This window comes from Euprymna scolopes, chromosome 11, assembly GCF_053919585.1.
Source record: "Euprymna scolopes isolate OS-2025 chromosome 11, ASM5391958v1, whole genome shotgun sequence".
In the NCBI taxonomy this organism is placed as follows: Eukaryota; Metazoa; Mollusca; class Cephalopoda; order Sepiida; family Sepiolidae; genus Euprymna; species Euprymna scolopes.
The window spans coordinates 16,703,642-16,723,073 of NC_136492.1; the positions used below are offsets into that span (position 1 = coordinate 16,703,642).

The 19,432-nt window shown below is 34.5% G+C and overlaps 1 protein-coding gene across 1 annotated transcript in view; it reads right to left on the reverse strand.

The window, feature by feature from the left end:
* LOC145287772 (proteasome adapter and scaffold protein ECM29-like) overlaps window positions 1-19,432 on the reverse strand; it is a 184,835-nt gene that overhangs the window by 110,830 nt on the left and 54,573 nt on the right. Inside the window, exons 13-18 of the mRNA XM_080135598.1 lie at window positions 17,728-17,850; window positions 13,234-13,337; window positions 11,813-11,939; window positions 9,542-9,622; window positions 7,025-7,229; window positions 1,058-1,149 (exon numbers count right to left, since the gene is read on the reverse strand). Of these exons, the coding sequence (XP_079991724.1) occupies window positions 1,058-1,149; window positions 7,025-7,229; window positions 9,542-9,622; window positions 11,813-11,939; window positions 13,234-13,337; window positions 17,728-17,850 (732 nt within the window). The remainder of the gene's footprint in view (window positions 1-1,057; window positions 1,150-7,024; window positions 7,230-9,541; window positions 9,623-11,812; window positions 11,940-13,233; window positions 13,338-17,727; window positions 17,851-19,432) is intronic.

The window sequence follows — 19,432 nt, forward strand, 5'->3', positions numbered from 1 at the left end:
CGAAAACATGGGTGATGCCACAGGTATCGGCTACACTAATGCTATGTCAAGGATCATCAGTTGTTTACCATGAAATACCATTTTAGGAATTTTAAAACAATATATCAGGTTGGTGCAAAAATAATGTTTTTTTTTTATATATAGTTGAACAGAAAATGACATTATTTTTGCACCAACCTAATATACATATACACATACATATATTAATATAAATATACAGAGACACACACACATATTTTAAGATAAATTTATATATGAATAAACTACCATCGTTACTCAATGTTGTCGTTGGATTACATAAAGATTGGAGTCAAACAAAGCATCAAAAATTACACTTAATTATAATGAAATATTAGGTCCTTATCCAAAATTCAACCTAATTAAAAAAACAATTATACAGAAAAATCTTTATGATATATGTAGCTGTCATGGAACGAAAATGTTATATTCCAAAAATTATGTAAATTGATCATTATTTTTAGTACGATTTTAGTGATTTTAATAGTAAATTGTAGTCATCGCAAGGCTGATTTTGATCTCTGTAGTTTGAATTAAGTTGTCTTTCCCTTATTTATTAAACATGGTGAATCACCTTGCTAAGACATAAAATTTTATTTTCTTAGTTGAAAAAAAAAAAAAAAAAAAAAAAAAATTTATCTATCCAATTTTTAGAATATAACATTTTTGTTTTGTGGCAGGTATATACATGAAAATTTTTTTTTTAACGTTGAATTCTGGACTTGCATAAATATTAATGTATGCCACAATCACGTTGACACAATGGTTCCCACTAGATCACCGAAGTTAAGCAACGTTGAGCCTGGCCAGTACCAAATGGGTGATTATTTGGGAAAGCTAGCCGCTGTATGTACCTTCTGGGAAAGTTGGGTGTGGGGCCAGCACCCTCACCCTGAAAGAAAAGAACTCCTCACTACAAAATTGTAGATGGCCTATGCTTCTCTAGGGGCTCAAGGCAATAGAGGATGGAAGATAGAATATTAAAACTTTATTTCTGAATAGAAAAAATTAAAATAAAAAAAAGGAGGTGAGTACTAACCTTGATCCAGTTAAGCTGATTCCAAAATAATCCAGCCAAGCGGTCAGCAGCCCCGGCAATTACTTCTAATAAGCAATACATGAGACATTCATCTGAAATTTAGAATAACAAACAAGTCAAAAATTAATTTCAGTTTGTCATCTAGTAATAGATCTTATCTATGTAAAGACAATTATTGAAATGTATGGATAAAATAAAACTAGATTAAAATTCACATTCTAAGCTGTTCTTTTTTTTGCTAGTGTTATATGGAAGCAGGGTACTTGTACAGTTTAATCAAGACATTAAAAAATTAAAATATCGAAAAAAAAGTTATATTGTACGTATCCATTATGGAATGAAGTTCTCAGAAAAGAAAAATTCACTTAATTTTGTCAAATAGTTTTTTTTAACAGCAAAAAAACAATTTGTTATGATATCGAGCAAAAGGTTCGATTTTTAGGAAGAAAAGCTAGTATTAAAGATGTGGAGTGAGTATTGGTGCTTTAAACTGAGTTATCTCTCCCGTGGCGTTTTAAAAAAAAAAATCAAAGATGGCTACCTTCAACGCACTCTCATAAAGATGTGTTTTTCCGCTGTTAAAAAAAAAAAAAAAAAAAAAACTACTCGATCAAATTAAGTGAAATTTTTTTTTTTCAGAGATCTTCAGTTCAAAACGGATATGTACAATATAACTTTTTTTTTAGATTTTCATTTTTTCATGTCTTGATTAAATTGTACAAGTACTGGAAGCAGATTTCCACTTGAGAATAAGGATGAAACATTTTGTATTTGAAAGGGAAGTAACTATTTGCCCTTTGTTGTCTTGTTTTAGACAATGTGCACCTTGGAAAGCTATGTTCCTTGCGTTCAGCCGACATTAAGAAATGAGATTTGACGAATGTGTTACTCACTGACTACAATTAATCATGTCCTTATAACAAAGTAATTCTTTTTCAGTTGTAATTATATGACAAACCATTATATTTGTTGATCCATATGGAAGCATTTTCATCCAATTTATTCTTCATATTTGTGTCTTAACACTCACAAAAAAACATGTTATTTTTGTTAGTATATGCACAAGCATAACAGACATCAATAAATGCCCTTATTATCATTAATCACAGAAGTTGTGGATGATATTGATTATTTTCTCTCTTTGATGAATTGGGCACTCATTCAGTTAATTTGGGAAAGCGGAATTCCAAGGTTTGCAGTGACTTGACACTGATTAAGTATACCTTTAAATTGACCTATAAAATGCCTCCTCTGGAAATCTGAAAATTCAAATATTTTTTGGCATCCTTAAATGATGATAGATATACTGCTATTTGAAAGACAAAACATGTAAACTCATAAAAAATATTTATGTTTCAAAATTTTATTTCTGCCTTACACGGTTCCGTATGCTGTCAATGAATAAAGCAGAAACTTAAAAAATGTATTAATTATTTTTGTTGAGTATCTATTTACTTGTTATGTCTACATATATATATATATATATATATATATATATATATATATATATATATATATATATATATATATATAAAGGGGGTTAGAACAGTAGTCTAAAGAGCAGAGTGTATTTTAATGTGATAGTAAAATTACAAATTTAATTAAAATACAAAAGAAAAGAACAGTGCTCGTTGTAATTCAGATATATAATAAGCTCGATAGGCAAATATCCTAGAGTTACTTTAATATTTAGTAATGTGATTGATAATTTGAAATTAAAATTAGAATTAAAAATTAAAAATCTGTTTCATAAGAAGGAACAACAACAAAGTTAATAATTTGTACGATCGTTTCGGAAACGATGTTTTTATTGTGGTAGACATTAAGCCACGGACAATAATTTTTACATATAGTTTTTTTTAAACAAAGTCTCCTCATCAGCAAAAGTATTGGGTGGTTTTTTTTATATATAAAAGACACCATAAATAAACCTAGCAATTTTTAAGTAAGACAGATGTATATTTTGATCGTTCGCCTTTTGAAAACCGTAATTATCGTAAAAAACTATATGTAAAAATTATTGTCCGTGGCTTAATGTCTACCACAATAAAAACATCGTTTCCGAAACGATCATACAAATTATTGACTTTGTTGTTGTTCCTTCTTATGAAACAGATTTTTAATTTTTAATTCTAATTTGAATTTTAAATTATCAATCACATTACTAAATATTAAATACATATATATTTTTTTTATTATTCAATTTTCACCCCAAACAAGGCAAGTGCCACTTTGAAGTAGGGGGCTACTATCGGGGACATAATTTGTAGGGGCATTATGAAAGGAGATGAGTAGAAAGATGTTTGTTCACATTACACTTGAACTTCTGCATATCAGTACAGTTGGGAAAGCAGAATCTTGGAAGGGAGTTCCAAAGACTTTCAGTTCTGAGGAAGAAACTATTGGAGTAAAAGACTTTCTTACACCTAGGGATCTCTACTGTAAAGGGGTGGGACTTAGATGCTTGTCTGGTTTGTCGGGGGTAGTCACATCGAGGAGGTACACAGGGTGTCCCAATAAAATGTATACACTCTTTAAATTATCTCAACTTGCTACATGAATACGCTATGCCACGTTCCCAAGAGACGTTTAGGAATAAAGAATGGCACTACCAGCAGGATGGAGTACTTCCCCACTATCATCATGACGTAAGAGCATATAGTCAGTCACCTGTGAAACAGATAGTTAGGACGCAGAGGAAGTATCGAGTACTATCCATGCTCACTGGATTTGACCCCCCCCTCTCTCGGTTTTTTCCCTTTTTTTCAGGGTGGAGTTGGGTGGGTGAGGGCATGTTAAACACAGGGTTCACACCACAAAACGATCTACAATGAATGATTTGAAAGCAACCATTGAAAGATGATGTGTCAACATACCAATTAAACTGATTAGGAATGTTTTTGATTCAATCAGTGAGCATTGTAAGCTGTTCATGGACCACAATGGCCAATAATTTGAGGACTTTTGATAATTAGCTGGTTTATATATTTGTTCACAGTATTTTGATGTATGAAACTTTTCTTTCTTATAATAAATTAGCAAGGGGTACCCGGCGTTGCCCGGGTGTTTGGAGGTGTATGTGGTTTTGGGTAAATCAAAACTCGGGGGGGGGGGGGTAAAATAAAAAAAAATGTTTTGGTAGGTAAGTATGAGGATCGAACCCAAACCCTTGAGGCAAAGTTGGAAATTAAAGTGTGAAAAAACGATGTTAACCATTGGGCCACCGTGAGATGCTAACGGAAACACGTTTGAATTTATTTAATTACTTAAATTAGCAGGTGCACATTTTAATGACTTAATGAGGTCAACTTTTGACTGCGGGGTAGCATTTCATTTAGTGCAGGAACACTTTTTTTTTTCTTCCACATTATTATAGGAAAAGGCCTAACCCACATGCGGCGAGTGAAAACTGTTGAATATTTATCTTCCCGAAATTAAATAGACAGGCGAGCTCCGTTGTTAACTCTGAGATATTACGATTTATATGTGATATAAAAAGTTTTAAAAAGTTGTTAGGCGACCGACCGCTTCTCTGAAAAAAGCCTTTTGTAGACATACAGAAAAAGCGAACACACATACATTTTCGCTTTTATATATATAGACTAGCAGGGCTACCCGGCGTTGCTCGGGACCGTATAATAAACAATGAAAAAACAAAAGCAGATATTGAACATGTTTTATTCTTAGGGGAGAGGAATCTTTCATCTCTATGTATTATTTGTTTTATCTACCCTAGGATTGATATTGTTCATGTTTTATCCCTAGCATAGGTAATTGCTTTTATATATATAGATGTTCGTTTCATGGTCATTTAAAGAGTGTATACATTTTATTGGTACACATATGTATATATATATATATATATATATATATATATATATACTTTTTTGGAACATCCTTCTTATTCCATTTTTCTCCACTTTCAGATTGTTTTATTTTTATCTATTCAAATATTTCTGTATCATCTGTTTGCTCTGTCTCCTAACCTTTTTTCTCCACTTTCTCTTCTATTTTCTCTATTTTTTCTTTCTTCTTTTATTGTTGGCTCTTTTTTTTTTACATGGAGGTCACCACTTATCAAGGCCCGGAAGCCACTCGGGGATAAGGGTTATTGTGTGTACAGTAATCAATGGGATAGTAATTGTAGTTATCATTAGTATTGGAGATTTGATAAAGTGTCTTACTTAAGGGGGTAGTTTGTCAGGAATTTGTTTATGTTGGACTGGAAGACGTCCAAGTTGTAGTCAGGTGGGAAACAGGCAAACGGAAGAGAGTTCCACAGTCATTCACTTCTAAGAAAGAAGCTTTGTTCATGGAATCTATGCTTGGATTTTTGTTCATGGAATCTATGCTTGGATTTAGGCACAGATAAAGATTGTGGGGAAAATTAATGACAGTGGTTTCAGCCAGACGGGTGTTTCTGTGAAAGATTGGCGAGGGGGGACGAGAAATTGGAGCCCAGATGAGCACTTGCCATGAAAATAACGATAAAACAACAACAGGCTCGCAACGTCTCTTCTATGGGAGAGAGGTTGCAGAGAAGAAAAAAGGGCATCCCCCACTAAGCCACAAAGTCTATTTTGTGTTCTGTCAAGGCAGGATAGGCTTTTTTAGCAGCTCCTGCCTAAATGTGGCAGCAGTACTCCATCCTTGGACGTACTTGGCTTTTATATAGATAGAGAATTGCATCAGGAGTGAGATATCTTCTGGAGTGGTAGACGGATCCCACCATCCTCCCAGCGTCCTTGGCAACAGACCTGATGTATGTGCTCCATTTCAGATCAGGAGTAAAGGTCAATCCCAGAAGCTTCTTTAATGTTCCCCATTATTTTATAGTCGCCTATAAAAAATCTTTTTTTTTTTTATATTATTACCTACATTTGTATACTACCTCTCCTATTTACCTTTATATGTGGTACCTACATTTAATTATTATTTACCATTACTTCATTCTCATTTTATATCTAAATCTCATTAAGCCAGTTTTCTATATTTGCATTTTATATGATGCTGCCCCCCCCTTCTGATGAGAAGCATTTAGCTTTGAAATGCCATGGCCTAAAGAGTTTTTTTTTTAATTTCCTCCTTAACTTATAAGTTATATATGAGTTTTATTTCTCATCTTTAATTTTATATATATATTTAAAAATTGTACAGAAAATCGAGGGGAATAATAATCTTACTGTTAAATAATTAGAGATTTATAAAGAATCGGAATCGGTAATTGTATCGGAATTGGGAATTTAGCACGGAATCAGTAATTGTATCGGAATTGGGGAAAAATATTGGAATCGTCCCATCACTAATATATATATATATATATATATATATATATATACACACACAGACGTAACAAGTAAATAGATACCCAACAAAATGATTCATTTTTTTTTTAAGTTTGTTTTATTCATACACATCTGCCATTATCCTATATCTCTACAATTCCATTATTCACTTGTGCATATTATTGTCACATGCTAATGTCGTCAACCCCTAGTCTCTCCCTCCGAGACAGAATTCAAAAAAGAACTTCTAATCTAATAGGTCCCATAATGTCTATCAAGCTCTAACCCCTGTCCCATCACCACATAACATCGCTATACTTGTTTCACAAGCACTTCAGTAAAATGTAATTCAATGAATTTGTTGCACTGGTGTCTCCTCACTGTAAACCCTTCCCTACAACCAACCTGCCCCCCCCCCCCCCCACCTCACTGTGAAAGTCTCCGGAGGCCAGAAGGTTTTCTACCGGATCGGCCTCTTATTTTTTCTTCAAAATGCTAGCCTTTGAAATCTCCTCCATACTTTCTGACTGTACCAACATACAGAAATTTAAATGTAATGTAAATAAGCATCTTGTGCGCAACTCCAAACTTAGGATGTCCCTAATTCACAAAATCCTTTTATGCCTCCGCAACAACGCGCCTTGTTTGGAGTGGATTGAAATTAAATTGAAAAGGCACGCACCACTTTCAGCCGTAAGTAGTTGCTGGATGAGTTTAATATACATGTGCACCGGTCCTTTTCCTTCTTCTGAAGTATCAAGTTGTTTGTTCACATAACGGCTTATCCATGGCGCTTGGCCGATGAAAGTGCTTGGAGAAGCGTCTTTCCCTGCTATCGCCTCTGCTTCTGCGCTCGCAGCTAGGCATTGTCGCAAGTAAACGATCATCTGAGGATAAAGCATAAAATGCAAGAATTAGTCAAAGAAAAACAGGACTGAAACTTCCAAGATTTATGATTCAATGAAAACATCAAAAGGGTGTGTTCAGTTAGAAGTGGCACAATGAGAAGCTCTCCTTTTGGGAGCTGGGGCTTCTCGCATCAACAAACCTTGTGCCTTACTAAATAAAATGAAATATAGATATAAATATAAATAAATAAGGATAAAATGATGTTGCTTTTCGGCCATATGTGAAACTAAAATATAACTTCTTGGTTTTCTGGCTCGGATCAAAGGGTAGTATTTGTTCTTTCTAAAGATGGTGTGATGATATTGGTTTCCGTTCGCGCCAAGTGTCCATACAATGGAAATATGTCAGCGACTTGATAAGGATATTGAAAATAAACCATAATAACCAGATATATTCTGACACTATATTAATCAGATTACTTAGATAAATACTTTTACAGTTTTAACAAAAGGGCTACAATAATATCGCAGGGTCGCCAGTCACGCTGAACACCTATAGAATGTCCAGCAGCAATATATTACATATGTTTGTTCACATTACATTTACCCTTCTGCATGTTAGTAAAATCAGAAAATCACGAGAAAAGGAGGGAATTCCAAAGTCTAGCAGTCCAAAGAAAGAAACTTAGGTTTTTCTGCATCTAGAGACTTTAACAGTGAAGGAGTGAGATTTTGCTGCTAGACAGATTCATTGAGGGTACAAGTGCAATGAGTTCATCAGAGTACATTCTATCAAAATACTTGTAAAACAAACGCAACGATTCAACATCGTGATGATGGGACAGGGGTTGGAGCTTGGTTGATAGTGCAGCCCCTATTAGTAGCAATACCAGACACCATAACGTTCAGCGCTGGACAAGGCGGACACTGCTACTTAATTTGACACTCAGTCTTTAAATCAGTAATAAGTACATTTATCCTACCTCCATCAAAATAAAACTTATATAACTGGATTTACAATAAAATTTACTTTAAAATGGTATTTTAATATTTTTGTTGTGATTTGTATATTTGAAGAAATCGCTATTTAAATCCGACTATTAATGATGAAACCTGTCAGCATAGCATGTCTCTGGCGGTAGATCACTTTTTGCAAATAAGCAATCGGGGAGGTGTGTTCACATAAACACTCGAAGCGAAAGTTGTACCCATCGACGTTTCTAATTGTTTTAGCTAATCAGGGAAAACAATTGTCTTTGCTACGGAATTTGAACACAACACATACATTTTTCCAGTAAAAAGTTAGAATATCTCAAAATTGACGCTTTGTAATACAAAGATAAGTAAAGATATAAACTGTTCAAACGCTATTTAATAGTGAAAATATTTATTTCTTTTGTCCTAAAATTTGAAAAGAATTGGATAAAAACTTTTTACGCTAGAAATATGAACAAGCGCATTATAAACATAGAATTTTTGTGCGTCATGGCACACACAAAAAAAAGTCTGTAAACACGTGTTCGTCAGCTTACAAACATAAAGTATTGATTTTATTTTTGTTATTATTTAGAAAACAAGTTTTTAATTATGGAAAGGAAAGAATATTTAAAAAAAAAAAAAAATATTTGAAAAAGAATAACCACAATGAACAGTTTTTGTTGTTCTTCTTTGTTTTTGAGTTGTAAATAAAATTACCTCAAAGTAAACGCTTTGTAATACAAAGATAAGTAAAGATAGAAACTGTGTTCAATGGGTGGGTTGCCTGTAGACTAACTTAAACCGCGTCACACACACACACAGACAGACAGACAGTACAGAAATTTATAATAGGATTCAATTCACAGAGTATATGTTACAAATATTTTTCGTTAGCAAACTTCAACAAACAATAAAAAATGTTATGACTGTATTTTTGAATGTGGCAAACGCTTACAATTCAAGACTTCTCTAGATTGATACTGCCATTTTGGTTGGAACAACATTTCTTTTCTCTTCTAAAACTAAAACGGCTTAGAACTAAAAAGACCTTTTGGGTCAGAGTAAAGTGTAGTATCTGTTCTCTGTCAGTGAAAGCGAATTTCTTCTAGACTGAGGCAATGTTTGTTTTTATCCCAACCCAGAGTACCTAGTTTTGAGGAACTGGATTTTCCTCCCACATTAAAAACCTACCTTGTGTCAACCTCTGGCCGTGCGGCAAAGTTAGTAAACAAAGGCAATGCATCAAATCACAGTGCGACAGCTATCGTACGAAAATGGCTGCAAACTTTTTTATGAAGTCACCCGACTGGTGGCATCAAATGACAATGTCGGGGCTATAACAACATGAAGATATTAAAAGTTTGTAAACTTACTGAATTAAAACAGGAAGGTGAGAAGGCAAGTGTATGGTTCGCAGACATGTGACGGAATTCACTGTTGATGCGACGCTCAGCCTGAAAAAATAAATAAAGATATTAAAACATAAATTTTTGGTTTCATTTTCTTTTTCTCCATCGAGGTAGCAGGGTTAGTTGACACGAGAAAACCAAGGAATAAATGATGAAGATGGACTTGAGAGAAAGATCATCAGCATCTTTCATGCATGTTTTACATGCTGGCATGTGTTATGACAACTTTAAGAAATTGACTTCCAAACAAACCTATTGATGACAAGGTCTTTATTCAAATTCAACATCAATACAGATTTTATATCACTCAATGAGGAACCCTCCCTGGACTTTAACCATCTATCTCTGTCCCAAACTATCCACTACCATGTGGGACCGATGTGTTGCATCAGGTCGTCCCTCTATCTCGTTCTTGGTCTTCCCTTTGGCCTCTCATGCTCACGAGGTATCCATTCCGTTGACCTGTTGTCTGGCTACATGCCCTGCCCATCTGTGTTTGGATGTTTTGATGGTAGTATTGATGCCGATAACTTTTGTTTGTTGGTAGATCCAGATGTTTGTCTTTCTGTCTTGTAGAGTGATGCCTAACATTATCCTCTCCATCTTCCTTTGTGCGACTGCCAAGATTTCACTTTGGCGAGTTGTCAGAGCCAATGTTTCTCTTTGATTAACATATTTGTTTTTGACTTCTCATGATATTCTCCACTTTACCAAAAAGCTGCCCATCCCAACGCTATCCTTTTCTTTATCCAAGGGAGCAGATCTCCATCTTTCATAATTTTCTTTCCCAAGTAGATATAGCTTTCAACTTTCTCAATGGTCTTTCCATCAACAATTATTGGCGACTTGGCAGCGTGCTGGTTTAACATCACCTTGATCTTCCCAAGATGCATGTTGAGGCCAACCGGTTTGCTCTTTGAGTCGATGTCGTTTAGAATGTCATTTAGTTCCTGAGGAGAGTGTGCCATCAGTACTATATCATCAGCAAAGAAGAGATGCCACAGGTGTTCGCCATTGATGTTGACTCCCTTACCCTCCCACTTAATACGACTGATTATCGCATGCTGGAGGCAGGCTGTGAAGAGTTTTGGCAAGATGTCACCTTGTCTTACCCCTCCACTCTCCAGCTTGATCTTATTGCTATTTTGTTCTCAAGAGCAGTGAACCGTGGATCAAACTCTATATAGTCAAAAGCCTTTTTGTAATGCAAAAGGCAAAGCACAGTGGAATCTTGTATTCATTGGATTTCTCTTGCAGTTGACTGACAGCCTGAACATGGTCGATGGTGGAGTAACCTGCCCTGAAACCTGCTTGTTCTCGCAGTTGATGACTGTCTAGTGTCCCTAGCATACGTCTAGTGTCCCTGGCATACGTCTAGTGTCCCTGGCATACGTCTAGTGTCCCTGGCATACGTCTAGTGTCCCTGGCATACGTCTAGTGTCCCTAGCATACGTCTAGTGTCCCTGGCATACGTCTAGTGTCCCTAGCATACGTCTAGTGTCCCTAGCATACGTCTAGTGTCCCTAGCATACGTCTAGTGTCCCTGGCATACGTCTAGTGTCCCTGGCATATGTCTAGTGTCCCTAGCATACGTCTAGTGTCCCTGGCATATGTCTTAGCAAGACCTAAGAGAATACTTTGTATGTCACTGGCAGAAGGCTGATTGGCCAATAGTCCTTATATTTGCAGTGTCTCCTTTCTTATGAATAATGACCACTGATGCATTCCTCCATTTATCTGGAACTTAAACCTCGACCCAGAACATCCGATTCTGATGTTGTCTGGGCCATAATGCACCAATGAGGTCCTGTGCTTTTATCAATATACTATTACTAGATTATTGCCTACTAAGACTAAAGAATAGTTCACCTGCCATAAATTTATAATTCAAAGAGAGTTTAGTTTGAAAGTCAATTTCTTGGAGCTGTCCAACAGCTGTCAGCATATAAAACAGATATTAATCCTTTGTAAACTGAATTATGATGTAGATGATTAAAAAAATATTTATTGTAAACTTTAGATGGCGGCATACTGAATGTAAGCAATCGACAGTTGCAATCTGGAGGTATCTGGTATCTCCCCAGATACTGAACTAATACGTACGAAGTGTTTTTTGAATCGATTCCCACTTTATTTATGCCGTTATATTTATTTACGACTGAACGAATTGGTTCAACGAGATTATAAAGGGTTAAATGAAATATGATGGCAAATGAATTTTAAGCATGTTATTACCTTTTCATAGATGTAGGTTGTCATCTCACAAAAATCAGGTAAGATTTTATCCTCTTTAGTCAATCTGCTGTTGTCATAGCCAGAAAGAAGTAAACCTTTCAAGGCTTCACTTCTGATATCGTCTCTCCTGCAAGAAAATAACACTTTTTTTGTTTTTATTTGTTAGAGAGTGAAGAGGCGCTCTAAAAGGAGGGGGAAGCCTAAACACAAAAGTCGGAAATCATATTACTTCCGCCCCGAAGAACAATTTCCTCTCTCAGCCTCTGTACATTGACGAAAACAGATGCAGGACACTACGGTATCTCTGCCAGCTGGGACGGTCAAGATGGGGGGGGGGGGCTAAAAGTCTAAATATGTACCGTATATACTTGTGTATAAGTTGATGCGCATTTTAAGACCAAAATTGTGTCATTTTAGGTATTACTGTAGATTCTAGACAAGTTAAATGGTCCGTCTCATGGATCTTTCTTGCACAGATAATTTCCTTTTTGGTATTTTTTTTCTAAGACATATTATAAATTGTTTCTCGGCATCCGCGAGCGATAATACATGCATTTGCACAAGCGTGGTCTATTTGATTTTCATATATAGAACCAACCTGCTGCAAACTTACATGCAACAAATGCAAATGTTACTAATCAGACACTGAAAAACCGCACGTGCGCTTACATGCTTGCAGTGAGGTTTGTAAGAAGTGCGATTAATTACTAAGATTACCGGTATATACCGTGTGCACAAACAAAATGGCGTTTTCTATACTATGATTGAGCGTCGAATTACTCTTTAACAACATTTCCAAAAACATTATCTATGTATAAGTCGACCCTGCACCCCCACCGCCCGGCAAAATAACCTTAAAATCGTCTCACAAAAATTTGACTTATACACAAGTATATACAGTAAATGATATCTTCTTTGAATTCATTACTTCTGAATTTTTTTTTTTATCTCTCTCTCATAAATACTGTAATTAAAAATTAGTACAGCATGCAGTGTTTGTGTCAAGCAAGGAGAATAAAGAAGAAAAAAATGACTGCTGCGTTTACTTATAGACTGGCGATCTCATGAGGGAACAAGATTTCAGGGCATCTAATATGCATATGAAATGTAGATGGTTTCAATAAAAAGCCTGATGATCAGAGAACCGCATTATTGTTGGCAGAAGTAGTTTTGTCAGATGTGTATTGAATTTTGAGACCGGGAATTGTGAGAAGAAGAATTTGCTGTGCATTGAAATTTTGATACCAAGAATTCTGAAGAAGGAGAAGAATAATTTACTGAACATGCATTTCAGTTTTCTGTCTTTGTTCTGTTTACATAAAACTTTTAAAAACAAACCAGCATCCACAAGGTTTTCTATTAACAGCTGAAACTAACTATTAATTAATAAACAAACAAAAAAAAACCCTGAGCAAACTTACACATCACCTGTGGCAAGTAGTAAAACGTATCTTGAAGGAATGTGGTTTTGTTTGAACACAGACTTGGCATATTGAACAGCCACTGAACGGGCTTGATATTCAGCCTGCAACATTGAAAAAAATAAATTTAAGAAAAAGCATCAGAAATGTTAATCAATAGATCAAAAATACAAGAATCTATTAGAGAAAAAAAATTTATCAGAAAATATACAGAATAGAGGCCATCTTGGAATTTGGAAATTTAAAAAGAATTTGTTTATGTAAAAACAATTTTCAGTACTTATGCAGAATACGAACCATGCTGAAATAATAACATTATTATTTAGAAAGCCATTCTTAATGAGGGTGAGTGTTTTATTTCTAATGTACTTTCACCTAACAATTTAATAAACAACATAACGTAAAAATGAAATTGAAGTTGAACAAGGCCGATAGCCATTAGTTGCGTGCTCTCGTGTAATGAATGAATGTGTGAATGTAGGATTGACATGAAGTTCTTAAAGATAAACTAAAATGACCGAAAAATGGGCTGAAATGACTTAAATAAATAAAAAGTAAATGACTTAGAATGACTTTAATGAACTTAAGGATGAATTGAATGACCTTAAGAATGACTTGAATGTTTAAAAAATAACTGGAATCCTTCAAAAACAACTTGAATGATCTGGAGAATGACTTGAATAGCTTTGAGACTGACTGGTTGTAAAGTGGGTGATCATTTTACATTAAATTAATACAGAAAAGTGATCCCCCACTTTATATCACAATGTCGTAAGAACAGATACTACACTTTGAGATATTAAATCCATTATTCATGTTAAAAGTACAGTGAAAATCAACAATGAACAAAAAACTTGGTCACTCGTCACTCCAGAACTAAACAAAATCAAAAGTTTCTCCCAGCTAGTATCTTTTTTCACCATAATATCGCATTCACTCTTTCTTACTAATCTTGGCCAAAAGGCCAAGAAAAGCTTAAAAAGCTAAGAACAGCATCTATAAACAACAGACCTTTGATCTTAACCAAAAAGGCCAAGCACAAAAGTGTTATGGACCGACTGACCGACCATGGAGTGACTTATAGAGTCACTTACACGCGACTAAATATCATATCTAAAAAAATTCACAGTCCATATTCTGCATAAGCACAAATTTTCTTTATTATTTGTTGTCATGGAAACCAAAATCTTCTGTTGGATTTCTGGAATTACAATTCTCAACCACATCTACAATTACAGCATCCAAAAGTGCTATACGAACGCACTGATCGAGAACAAGATAAGGGAATGGCAGCTTACATGGTTTAAACATATGCTGAGCGCTGGTGATGACATCGTTGCGAAACTTGCTTCATATTAGAAATCGCACGGAAGTGACCGAGAGAAAGGGCAGCGATCAGTGATGCGATGGGCAAAAAAAAAATCCATATAAAACTGTCCTTCACTCGGATCAAACCTGCGATCTTGCCAAGTGCAGATAAAAAGCCATCATTGCAGATCTTAACGTAGCTTGGGATTAAGACATAAGAAAAAGAATTTTTAGTTGGTTGTTGGATTTTACAGTTTGTTAACTTTTGTTAGGTCATTTTATGTTGAAATCATACGTTTCGTATACGATTGGTTTATAGGTTTAGCATTTTCATTTGATATCAGAAAAACTTCTCATCTAATGCACTTAAAAACAACCCATATCTCTCTTATCTATGTTACATAAAACTGACAAACAGCACTTTTTTTTTTTTTTGTTCAATGAATTCATTTAACATTTCAAGAAGTGAAAAAGGATTTTGTTGCTTACTTTTATTGCTGAGCTCCTGCACTCATTTCTTTATATACTGCGAGTTCCTTGCTTAGTCCCATTTAGGACCAGAAAAGCACAGAACTTCTCTGCTATTAATGTTCATCTTTGCTTTGCAGGCATTTCTAATCAGTTGACTATATTTATCAAAATCAGTTTATTTTCATATCCATTCTTATCTAACCAACAAAACCCAATGTTTATTTTACATATTTACCAACCAATTTTCATAAATCACAACCTGTCAAAACAAACTCAGCCTTGAATGCCGATATCTAACCAATAATTAAAGAATCCATTTTCATCAAAATCAATCATTATAACTACTATGAATCATCACACGATTTGAGCTTTGAGAACTCTACCAAACTCCTCCGAGAATTTGGGGTCTAAACACTTGAAAATTTAGATATAGGTTCCTTGGACATGGATCTAACTTAATAACTTGATTTGAGTCCCAAACAATAAATGTTAAGGGGTCATAATAGGGGTCAAAGTTAAAAAAATTGACTGCTTTTTTTTTTTTTGCTCCACATACACCTCCAAACACCTAGGCAATGCCGGGCTGAAATGCTAGTATTTAATAAAAATATAAGCACAAATGTAACCATATACAACTATCAATTAGCATAAAACATTAATTCTAAATCAACAGGTTATAACTTTTGCTTGTTAAACAAAGTTATAACAATTACGAATGATCACATTACACTAACGCATACATACGTTTTCACCCTTCATCTCCTTTTTAAAAGACGGGAACACCTGATTACCAAAGAAGAAATAATTGTTTTTTTAAATTTCATCTGGCGGTGAATGTGAAACTTAAACTAAAATACACTTTCTCGGTCTTTGAGCTAGGATCAAAGTGTGGTATCTGTTCTGTCCAAAAGTGGGACAACAATATTGTGAGGCTTGTGTTTGAACTGAACATCCAGAAAATGGAAATATTTTTAAGCATAACAGCAGATGGAGAATACAACTATATATCTATCTACCCATGGGTAATTTCATTACAAAATGTTAATTTTTTTTTTTTTTTTTTTTAACATTTAAAAACATTACTATGAACATCTATTACATAAAGAATCTGTCTGTCTGTCAGTCACAATTTTTTTGAATGTAATAAAAACATTTTGAAATATCAGAGATATATATGAGATCTTAACTAGTTTCAGAAATGGAAAATTTTGAATTATCTTCTCTACATAAATAAAATGAACTCATTTTTTCCCGTCTGATTTTGACATTAATAGGATTAAAAATCAAGATATTTCATGCAAATATAATATGCACAAATGGCAGAACAATATCTGAGGTGTGTTATAGGCTTATTATTTCTCAAATTCCTCGATAATCTTAGATTTCTATACTTTTTCTGCTGAGAAGTCACGGCCAAAATCGGTTAAGATCAATGGAAGTGGTAAAATATTTTCTCTCTAATAAATTCTTCCTCCCCCTGCCACCACTTAACACCGTTTGGGGATCGTTCACAAGGAACAGTTGAGAAGAGAACACCGGTTTGGCTTCGTAGTTCTTTCATGTGAAGTTATTTAAAATCACTAAACTAAGCTGCAGTGCTCTGTGGCGTAGTGATTAGCGTGCTGGACAATTCACATTATATTTTCACGTTCGCGCCGACCTACCGTAGTCGTTTTTTTTTTTTTTTTTCCTAAACAACTGGAATGGACTTTTCTTGGTGGCCGAACTGTTGACGTTGCAGATGTTTTTTTTTCACACTTTATTTTCCTACTTTTACTCATGACTCCGGGTTTGATCCTTCCTACTTACCTACCATAACATTTTTTAAAACTCCCCCCCCCCCGTCCGTCCCGGAAACAAACACTCGGGCAACGCCGGGTACCCCCGCTAGTAGTAAATAAAACAGAAACCTCAACATTTTTAATTTTAAGTTCTACCAACTCAGCTATTTGGACTTTTCTTGTAAAAAAGAAAAAATATTACCGTAACAAAATAATTATAGCTTTAGCAAGATGTCATAGGTACATGATTTAAGTTATGTTTCAAAATATGAATTCAAAAATAAGTAATAATAATAAAAAAATTAATGGGTAAATATTATCAATAGCATTGGAAATAATTTTGTCTCAAACAATTGATTTTTATTTAATTTTAATTATGCATTCATGTTAAAGACAATATTTAATATATATATATATATATATATTATCTATAAAAGTGAACGTGTCTGTGTGTCTGTGTACATTTTCCTTCGCAATAACTCTGTCAATTCTCAGTCTACAGACTCGAAATTTGATATACAGGGTACTGAGATTTTGGAAAAACTATATGATCGGTTTTCGGCCAGAAATTTGACTGTTAAGGGGTCAAAGTTCAACGATTTGACCGTTGAGAACTCTACCAAACTCCTCCGAGAATTTGGGGTCTACACACTTGAAATTTTAGATATAGGTACCTTGGACGTGGATCTAACTTAATAACTCGATGTGAACCCAAAACAATAAATTTTAAGGGGTCATAATAGGGATCAAATTTTAAAAAATTGACCCTTTTTTTTTTTTGCTCAGCATATACCTCCAAACACCCGGGCAACGCCGGGAACCCATGCTAGTATATATATATGAGAATTTGGGCCCATAATTATAGTTTATTAAATTATTTTATTACCATGACTACCCCCTCCTTCTGAACAATAATCATTATGAATTTTCTGACCTTGTCAATATTTTCCATAATTAGGGCTTCCATTAGTTTCTTGTTAGCTTCATCTTGACTCCGGAATGGTTCCGCCATTAGACTCAATGCTTCTTGTACTGCAAGACGACGCTCAGAATCTTCCTGGAGAATAAAAAAATAAAAATATAAATGGATTGACTATCGTAAAGAACAATATAAAGACTACCTTTTCATTGACTACTACGCCAATATGTAAAGAAGGACACCACTCCCTCCTCTGGATTGTTCAACCTTTGATCGAAACCTAATAAAGCTAAGTGAGTAAGCAAGGCGACATCAAGTATCATTTTTTTTTTTTTTGAGCCTTTGGTATAACTTAACCAAGGATTGAACCCTGATCTTGTGGCTCTATTAGAAAACATTCTAACTATTATCTTGAGGATTTTGATTTTTACTAAGTATCTACAACATATATGAGGGCTATCTATATAAACGGATGTGTCTGTATCTGTGTTTAACCTATAAACTCTTAAACCATTAGTCATATAACACTGAAATTAGTAGGAAATAATAATCACACACTAAGGATAGTTTATAACAAGTAAAATCTTTATCTTATAGATATAATCTTTTATCATTAAATCTTTATATATAAATGAATAACGCGTACAGAAATGCAAAATGTTGACTTCAACTTGCCAAAATATTCTTGTTAGTTTTACGCATGCACAAAATCAGTCATATCTTGAATTAGTCCAATTTTAATTTTAAATGTCAGTTAAGCTCAAATGATAGGGAACGTGGCTGGAGCACTAAATGTTTTTGTTTCGATTCTAGCTGATGGCACGTAAGTCATTTTTAAAAAAAACTTTTGAAATAAGTACTATATATATATATATATATATATATATATATAAATGAGATAGGTCACAGATTAGAGAAGAAGTGAATTTTCCTGTCAGATATTGCACTGAGGTAATACTTTCACGACGATCCTAGCCAAAAAGGTAAACTCATCCAACCTGGTAGTAATATCCAGGAAACTATTGAACTCATTCTGATATTGGACTGCCCAGGTTGTAAGATATCCTTTTTCTATGACTCTTAAATAACTTTTAATAACATTTTCAATATATGTGCTGAAAAGCAAAATATTTGTTTATTCATAGCTGAACATTTTGCGAATTGCATTTCATTTCCTCTGATGATTTGTGCCATTATTGAAAATCCATGGATTAAGGAAATAAATATAATTTCTCTCTATTTTAATCTACAGAATTTAACTTTAATCATTAAACATATATATATATATATATTTTTTTTTTTACAAGGTGGTCACCACTTATCAAGGCCCAGAAGCCACTCAGGGATAAGGGTTATTGTAAGTAAAGTACGTTAGTGTGGATATTTAAAGTGTCTACTTAAGGGAACGGTTCATCAGGAATTTGTTTACGTTAGACTTGAAGACATCCAAGTTGTAGTCAGGACGGAAGCAGGCAGACGGAACAGAGTTCCACAGGCGTGCAGTTCTAAGAAAGAAGCTTTGTTCATGGAATCTACGTTTTGATTTAGGCATAGATAAAGAGTGGGGAAAGTTTTTGACAGTGGATTCAGCAAGATGGGTGTTTTTTGTAAAAGATTGGCAAGGGGGGACCAGAGATTGGAGTTCAGACGAGCACCTGCCATGGAAATAACGATAAAACAAAGATAGGCTTGCAACGTCTCTTCTGTGGGAGAGAGGTTG